Raw genomic sequence first — 9,260 nt, 5'->3', positions numbered from 1 at the left:
CCAGTGCTTGCAACCCTCAGGTAATGTTAGTGAAGGGGGAATTGGTAAAGTTGTGTGATTTTAGGATATTAATTTGCGTGTTTTATTCATTGCAGTGCTATTAGTTGGCAGCGACTGGTTCCCTAAATTTAAAGATTTCCGCGTGGTGTTGCGACCGGATTGTGCATCCAGCCAGCGCGATTGGATCAGAGCACCTGCTGTTTGTGTGTGATTGCAGCCTGCCTTGGCGTAGGAGCTGCCGTTTTGCCTTAGAATCATCGCGATTGCGTCGTTCCTGGTGTGGGGCTATTGAATTAAGCTCTTTAATTATTTGGTTTCCTATTTCTTTAACGGCCCGACTGGAAGAGTGCCGCCGCCTACTTCTAGCAAAGTGCGTGTAATTCCCGAGCGGCGTGCCACGGTCGGGTTGTTTATTTTAAGGCTGTGTAAAAATTATGATTAGTATTATTTATAATTATTTCCATTTTAGGTTGTAATCTTATTTTGGTTATTTTTGAATTATTGTCGTGTTCCTTTTTTTGTTTAAGTTTGTTTCTAGAGCTGTAGACGTGTTCACTGTTTTTCATGGCCTATTTTATTTAATTCGAATTGTGCACTTGTGTGTAGTGAAATTTTGTTTGTAAACTGGTCCTCTCCACTCTACGCCTTTATGCCTTTATTAGTGCTGGGAAAGCGTAATTGGGGAATTAGTAATGAAGGGTGCATGTTTTTAAATTAAAGTTAGAATAAAGCGCTTTGTTTTTAATATTCGTATCCATTTCCCTCGTAGGAGTGGGTTTGTGTTGTGTGGAATTGTTAATAAAACTTCATGTTGTGAATATATCTTCCTCTGCCTTTTTGGTCTCAATGAACCTGTGAGCTGATATAATTCTCAAGGTGAAAGTCCCTGAGTGGCGTAGACGGTCGTAAATTCCTTCAATTTATACACAGTTAATTCTTGGTCTCGGAATCTATCTCGTGATACACCTACACCCTCGCCACAATAACATATTTTTTATGTTACCTGGATCAGTGTAGCTCTAGTCAGAAAAGGTGGCTTAGTAAGCTGGACCCAGAAATACACAGAAGGCACTGCAAAAATAAACACTAAATCAATTAAATCATTCAGTGAAGTAAATCCATAAACACCTGCAAATGTGTGCTTTTATACATGATTTTTTAGTGTTGTCAGCCAGTTCATAAATCTAGGTGTAGTGTACCTGATCAATCATAAAAATGTATCTGTAACAGGACATCTCTGGCGCTATAATACTTAATTTGTGTCCATTTTACACCGCCCCGGTGGCACGTAGTGTATATGACAGCTTTTATTATCATATGGACAATATTACTTCCAGCAATAATATGATTAAAAAGCCACATAGTAGCATAACAAAATAACTAACACACTTAATAATTTGACCCTGACAAAATACAGGAAACTGGAAAGCTGAAACCTACATTGTTCACTCAGTGAGTAACCTCTGCAGCTTTTCTTTTTCTCTCTCTCATCTTTTCAGCGCCACGTTTACGTTTCGTAGTTTGTTTAGACCCTGGCTTAGACTGCTCCATCTTTACAGCAATGCGGACCTATTTTTTCACGTTTCAGTAGTGTGAACCGTGTGGCGGAGGGATCACATGATGAGTTAGACCCTCAGCAGTGTCAGTGTGCAACTGGCGTCTCTCTCTCTTGTCACTCGTGGGATACAAACAGGGAGATATCATTAATGTAGCATTAGTATGGACGAGGCTACTCGTGTCTACTTGTATTAATAAGTGACACAGCTGCTGTATGTTTTCGTAGTCCAGTCCAACTCATGTGTTTACAGGATCAGTTTGCGGCCCGGTCCAACTCGTTCATGTGTTTACAGGATCAGTTTGCGGCCCGGTCCAACTTGTTCATGTGTTTACAGGATCAGTCCGCGGCCCGGTCCAACTCGTTCATGTGTTTACAGGCTCAGTCCGCGGCCGCTCTGAGCAGGTTAGTGTGACTGGAGCGGGGGAGGTAATAACACCGTTAAACAGCAGCGTGACTACGGGCCGGGGCCGCAGTGTGTGGCAATGACTCCTCCACGGGCCGAGTTAAACCACCGGCGGCCCACTAACCCATCAGCCCACCGGGGAAATCCCCGGTAGTAATGTATGCCAGTCCGCCCCTGCAGTCAACTAAAACCAGTTAGGATGGAATGATAAAAGAGAGCACAGTTATTTACTGGCAAGGGTAAAACAAACTGACTAGCAGACATTTGGAACCTCCACGTATTAGAAACAAAGCAGTAGTGATATTTCTCAGGTCTTTCCGAGGATATTCACAAAAATATTTAACAATTGTTGACAAAAAAGTAAATTGGCAAAATAAATGGACAGTCCTCATTGTGAATTCAAGAGAAAAAAATGCTGACAACGCAAAATTATAGGTGTACGCTGTACACTGACATGAAAATACATTCATGCGCATGCGCAGTAGCTCTAGGTAGGACATTCGATGGGTAGCACAGATTTTGATAACACCGGAGTGGATCTGATACATGTCCAGGGCCAGAGTGGGTGTGATAAATGTCCCGGCCCAAACTACTGAGATTAACATGGGCCAGCCCAAAATGATTTGATGTCTCGGCAAATTAGCAGTTTTAGTTATTGTCTAACTGCGTTACTATGACGACACGGCATATGACGTCACAACGCAGGAGACCTATAAAAGTCGCCACAGACGCGTTTAAACCACAGATCGTCACTGAAGTTGAAGTAGCTACTACAGCGTTTCAGCGTTATATTGTGCGAGTAAAAGAGTGACTATTCCAAGTGATCCTGTTTAGACAAATGATGAGGGTAAGTTCATGTTCCTTTGAGCTTTTTCCATAATCTCACAGTTCGAGAGAGCCTAGCTTCTCAGTCGAGCATTTTCAAGTACGTTAGCCTAAATTCCAGCACTTTCAAACCTGGAACACAATGCAACATTAAAATTCATCAGGTAAATGTTCCCCTGTTTTTGAGGGGTGTTTCTTTATACTACCACATGTCGTTTCGGATACACGGCTGAACGGTTCATGTTTCAGTTTAGTTTACGGCCTCATGGACCAGGAGAGTGTTGTAGAAAATTTATAAATGTTGGGTTTATAAAATATAAATTATTATAAAATATAAATTACATTACAAATACAGTAATGCCTCCTTTATCACATTCTGGAGATTCCAGAACTACCCGCAATAACCGAAAATAGAAACGGTATAATTAAGTTTTTATACACTATATTAAGGCTTTATAAACCCTCCCCACGCCTTTACATAAACCTTTCCCGTTCACTTAATAACCATTCCCACACTGTTCTGTGCATGTGTGTGATGGTGGTTCTCGTTTCCGAGAGTAAATATGGACTATTTACTATAATTCGTACTGTTTTATTATTTATAACATTCCTTGTTAATTGTTAGAATTAATTCTTATAATATATTTTTATACATTTTGGGATTTTGTCATGTAAAAAAATCATAAAATATATATATTTTCCGCCGATCGAATTCCGCAGACAACCGGCGAAAAAGTGATGACCCGCGAATTATTTTTCCCATTAATATCTTATTAAAACCCGTGAAAGAGTGAGTTCACAAAAGCTGAAGCACGAACTGGCGCAGGATCACTGTAACATAATACAAAAAATAAGTATGAACTAACCTACAACTGATTGCAAAATAAATATTAATTTAAGAGCAACATTAAGATAAAAACTGTACATTCAGATGAAAATATCAACTTAAATGTGCAATCAAAAAGAAAATGTGAGTGAGTGGCAGTGCAAACGTGAATCACGTCCTTAGCAACAGTTCTCTGGGTGACAGTACGTTCAGTGAACGAATCAGAAAATGAATGAACGAGAGCCAGATTAACATTAATTATCCGGTTACATCCCAGTTACTTCAATTTACGGCCTCTTATCACATGTGTAACCAATTAATATTGGTTATTAACCATCTGAGGTCATTATTAAGATCGATTAATATTATCTCCTTGAGAGTCCAGCGGGGTTGAAAAAAAAAATCTAAATTATAAAATGTTCGTATTCCCCCTATCGTGTCTGCGCGGATGTCCGCAGCCTGTATTATCTTCACAGGAAAGGGTGGCATTCTACAACGTGTTTAACGCATAATGTAGCCTACTTTAACATGATGTCGTCAATTATTTCTTCACGCTATGTTTACCCATGTCAGTAAGTGTATATATAGGCCTGCATGAGAAAATCAATAGTTTTCTATGGGACACTCGTAAAGCGTCACCAGTTTCCTCCCTTTTTAGCGCGTACACAACAATTCTAATAACGCCACCTTGTGGAGGATTTTGAGAAATGCAAAATCGGTAATCATGAAACTCATTTTTTCTTCATTTTCTCTACTACAGTCTAACAAAGCTGGGCCAGCAGAAGAGCTTCCTGCAGAGGGCTGTGATGTGTCGGCCCCCGGCGTGGAAAGCAAGCAGGCAAAGAAAGACCATAGCAGATGGTTTTCAGGTGAGATTTAGCGTGATGACATGTTACCAAAACGTGATGCATTATACGGTTATTTATTCATAACAGTATAATTTTCCATAATTTATGTTTTTAGTGACATTTGTTTATGGGTATCATTAGTGTTTGCCTCATAGATGCTTAAAGTAAATGTTTCTTTCACCACAGCTGTTTGCTGTACTAGAGTGGAGGAGGCAGTGATGGAGGATCTCAACACTCCTCCATGTGGCAAAAGTGATGGAGTCGTATCCACCTCTGGGACTAATGCAGCTGTTCTAACTGAAGAGTAAGTACTCACTCTCCACACATCACATACTCAATCTTTACATACATGTGCTGGAAGATTAAACTAGGTGACAATGTAACACTTTCTTTTCAGACTTTGGCAAGAGCTGAGGAATACACTGCCAAGCGATGTGAGTACGAATCTCTATCTCTCTGTCTTCCTCTCTGCCTGTGTGTCTGTCTGTCAGTATGTCTGTCTGCAAGATGAGCCTTTGGCCATGTCTGGTCAGACCTTCATAACAGTACATGTTCTTTGCATTGGCATTTTACTTCTTAAAGAAATAATCAGCTTAAGGTTAAAAAAAGTATTAATTAAAAATCATTAAGCTTTTGGATACTGATGAACGTTTTACACTTGGCTTTAACCTAACTAGATGAAAATGGAGGATTTGATTGCAGTGCTGCAAAAAATCTCAGCATGGGTCAAAGTAGCAGTGAAGGAGGTGGTTGCTCCAGGTTTTGAGTCAGGCGTGTTAGGGGTGAGGTCCTCAGGAGGAACCTGTATCTCCAGCAGCCCTCATGAGGTGGAGCATGGAGAGACACATGATTCTCCCTCTCAGATCAACTGCGGACCGACGAGCAGGCGTAGTCGTGCCCCTCGTCCTTTAATGTATGCTACCTTGTGCATGTAAGTTAATACTCAGTCTGAAGGTTGGTGGTGAGTATTCATTTGGAGTATTGATATGCTGAGTTATTTACTCAGTTAAACTCGGTCCACGGGCACTGAGTTTAACAGTTTTGGCTTAATTTCTAATGTCATCAAGCCTGTGATTCCTTTATGTATTTTATAGTTTATTGGGAAACTTTCCTAATTTCAGCAGGTATGATGAGTACTCAAGAAGCAGCACATCATCTTTTTCAAAGCCTCTCAGGGTCGTCTTTGGCATCTCAGAGGACAGGATCTTCAGCCATATCTATGGAGAGGTCATGAGGGCCATTATGAATATGTTGCCACCTGAGATAAAGCATCTCGATATGAAAGAGACCAGCCGCGTCATATCCGCTATTGTGGATGACTCCCTAAAGCAGGTGAGGGACTAAAATGTTTTAGTTCATTTATTCTATTATTTTTATTATTATTCATGTTTTCCTCCATAGTTGATGTGTTTATATATCTATTAGCAATATATGCAGTGTGAGACCAAGGCCAGTGATCAGTGACTACAATCTTGTTTACTACTCTTGCACATGTTGTTACTCCAGATTAACTCATGTCTTGTGGACATTTATTGCAATACTGACCTCCATGAAGGTGTTACACTGCCTGTAAGCTACTTTGAGGACATCGCCCAAAATCTGATGCTTGCAGTTAAGACCAGGATGCTGGGATTTTTGGAATCCTGCACAATCACGAGTTGGTCAGCATCAGTACTGCTAAACTCCATCACCACCACAAAGAGCATTATTGAATGCCTATTGTCAGTGATTCCATTCTGTAAAGAGGAAATTGCTGGACAGCTAATTGGAAAGGATTTGTTTACATTTGTGAAGAAAAGGCTGGAGGTTTTGTGCATGAGGCAGATATTAACACCATCTGTCATGCATTTACAAGCCCTCAGTGACTTCATAATTTTAGACAGTTTTGAAGCAATTGGTGAAAAAGTTATCAGCAGTGGTGCCCTTGAGCAAAATGAGGAGTCTGAGTGTTCCTGGAAAGCACTGGACAGCATGCTCTCCATAGACTCCCTCAGGCAGTCCTCTCAGAAGCTCATCCCTATAGTGAGGAACTTGATGCTGGAAAGGATTGCGGCTCTGGACCAAGTAAAAGCACAAATGAGCTGCAAGGGGACTCGGTCAGTGTTGTCAGATACCTACCTTTCCAAGGAGGCACTCCAGTCAGGCATCGTGAGGAGCTTTGTGAACACAGCTACCGAAAAACTACTCCAACAAAGCCTTGGTCTGACGTCCTGCACCAAGCCTGACACTATATTTGGGCGCTACTGTTATGAAAGCATATCTGTGACGGAGGCTGACTTAGAAGTGGAGCAGTCACGACAGCGATGCTGCTCTGAGCTGTCAGCTGTGATTGCCCACACTGTGATCAGTGACCTCGCTGGCATCACCACCTCTCAGTCAGAACAGGACCGTACAGGCTCTGCTCTGCTGAGTGCTGCCCAGACGGTGGACGTGGGGCTGGAGAAGAAATCTTCTCGGTGGTTCAGGTGTCCAAGATTTCTGAAGCTGAGATTCAAGGTATCTGTTTTTAAAGTGTATTTATTCCCAGTCACACCATTAGCTTTAGACTCTGCTCTTCTGAATGATTTTCAACCATACATTTATGCTACTGTCAGAATCATATTTTGAATGATTTTTATCAAATTGTCTTCTCTTTGTAAAGAAACAGACAAAAGTGTGTGTTCACATGGAGGACCAGGTGGTGGACAAACATATTCCAAATGGTACGTGTTTTAGTATTTCTTTGGTGAAGTTTAATTCATGAGAGTATTATGCATAAAGAAGTGAGGAGTCCGTGGTATAGTAGTCTTCCATGGTTTAGTTGTCTTTCATGCTGCACAACTAACAAGGCATGAACAACAATAATGACAACAGGATGGAAGACTACACACAGCATCCCTCTCACACCGTCTATTTGCTTTGACCATTTCTTTGGCACATCTTTCCTCTTTAGCACCATCCACCTCTGACAAGACCATCCCTAATCTCAGGAGAAAGTCGATGCGTACCAGACTGGCAACAGCTTTCTCCAGGATCTGCAGAAAATGAGGGAAAACACCTACTTATGTGATATTGCTAGAAGTAGAAAATGTGTTATTCAATTAAAATGGAAAAAAAAAGAAAAACAGACTGCTTGATTGTGACACCTGCATGGCTACACATGACATTAAAGAGTTAGACTTCTTATTATGGTACAATTCCCATTTTTATTGTACAGAAACTAAAAAGTGAACCCTTTGATAAGCTTCTACAAAACAAGACTCTCAGTAGAAGGCAATATGCATGACTATTGTTGGCAGATTGGACGGATGATTTCAAGCCCAACAATTGTTAAAAAGTCTAAATTCAGTAATAACAGTACTGCACAGCAGCATCCCCACCCTCAAATAGCAAAATAACTACCAATAATATTCTAGTTGGACCCCATCATCTCATAGAGAGAAATAGGGACTATCGTATCTAAACAAATAAATATAATAATAATGAAACTAATTTGTATAATAGTTTGTTAAGCAAGGTCTATGGTAATTTACAAAAAAAGGATATGAAAGGATAATAAAGCCTATATGTACCTGAGATCAATCACATCAGGAAGGTATTTGCCTGTAACGCTGGCGAGGGAGGCAGGACTCCGAGACGAGCATACATTTCAATGGCTTTTATTTAGCCAAGAAGCTGCACAGTTAGCGCCTCTGCTGATGTCTCCCGTCAAAAGGAAACCTCTGTGAACTGAATGAAAAAATATTATATACTTAAAAATCTCTTGAATTTATCAAGATAGTAAATTGAACATGTACCTTCAACACTAAAACTCCACAGTGTCGAGGCGTCGTTCCCACGCGTTAATTATCTCGTTCCCAAAAAATGTAAAATTGGACACGAATTAAGTGTTATATTGCGATCGATCGATCGCCAGTGGTTGGCGCCAGAGCGAACTAGTAACTCATTGAATCATAGATATGGATCAGAGGTAAATAACCTAGATATTTTTTTGGCGTGAGATATCAAATGTGTGGCGTGTGAGCGTGTGAAGACAAATGCGTGTGTCTCACGCGCAATGCGTGAGAGTTGGTAACCCGGTCACTTACCTAATTAATATATACATATTTGACAAATGTTGGGTTTAATATGTTCGTATTTAATGAGCACGTTCCACTTGGAGTCCAGTTTGTAATCCAGCACTTTTGTTTGTAGAAACCCACCATCCACGGGATGGCGGAGTGTTAGTCAGGGGGCCAAAACTGACATTGTAACTGATGCGGACATCTCAGGGTACAAGCTGACAACCTATAAAATATTATTATTTGACCCCTAGGGATGTAATCTAGTCTGGTTGTCAGCTTGGAAAATGAAATTTTATCCATTTTATGACTATATCTTTAAAAGTGGCAAAAATCTGAAGTTTTTCCTATGTGTTTTCTTCTCTTCTTAACCCCTGCTGTAGGCTACTCTTGAACATACTTCCAATATAATCCATCTTATGTGCAAATATAACCTTTGATAAAATTAATAATAAGCATACCAAAGGGGCCACAGGGGCACTGTTTTGTTACCACATCTGTGCTATGAAGCCTGAAGAAAGAGATTCAATGGAGATCATCGCAGAAGGTGTTTTCACAAGAATTCATTGATTAGTTTCACTAATTTCTAATTGTCTACAACAACAACAACATCTCACTCATTTTCAATTGTCTACAACAACAAACGAGATCTAACCACGAAATATCAGAAAAGGTAGGAGAACCTGTTTTCAGCTAAATTAGCTAAACTAGCTAAACGTCACAGCTAGATAATTAAGGTAATGTACCTTGGTAATAACTA

General features: G+C 40.3%; 1 protein-coding gene across 1 annotated transcript; it reads left to right on the top strand.

Moving 5' to 3' along the window:
* The first annotated feature begins 2,718 nt into the window (after positions 1 to 2,718).
* On the top strand, positions 2,719 to 8,894 carry LOC143482372 (uncharacterized). The gene is made up of 9 exons (XM_076980719.1): positions 2,719 to 2,808; positions 4,373 to 4,481; positions 4,647 to 4,764; positions 4,858 to 4,894; positions 5,138 to 5,391; positions 5,582 to 5,792; positions 5,967 to 6,956; positions 7,102 to 7,162; positions 8,884 to 8,894. Exons 1-9 carry the CDS (start codon positions 2,800 to 2,802, stop codon positions 8,892 to 8,894), a joined length of 1,800 nt encoding a protein of 599 aa, XP_076836834.1. The 5' UTR covers positions 2,719 to 2,799.
* Positions 8,895 to 9,260: the final 366 nt, after the last annotated feature.

This window comes from Brachyhypopomus gauderio, chromosome 18, assembly GCF_052324685.1.
Source record: "Brachyhypopomus gauderio isolate BG-103 chromosome 18, BGAUD_0.2, whole genome shotgun sequence".
In the NCBI taxonomy this organism is placed as follows: domain Eukaryota; kingdom Metazoa; phylum Chordata; class Actinopteri; order Gymnotiformes; family Hypopomidae; genus Brachyhypopomus; species Brachyhypopomus gauderio.
Note: the sequence above shows the minus strand (reverse complement) of the source record. Positions and strands in the feature narration are given on the sequence as shown.

Coding starts and splice junctions, on each gene's coding strand:
- LOC143482372 (XM_076980719.1), top strand. Junction 4,895..5,137: donor GGAATACACTGCCAAGCGAT/GTGAGTACGAAT, acceptor TAACCTAACTAG/ATGAAAATGGAGGATTTGAT. Junction 5,793..5,966: donor TGGATGACTCCCTAAAGCAG/GTGAGGGACTAA, acceptor TTGTTACTCCAG/ATTAACTCATGTCTTGTGGA.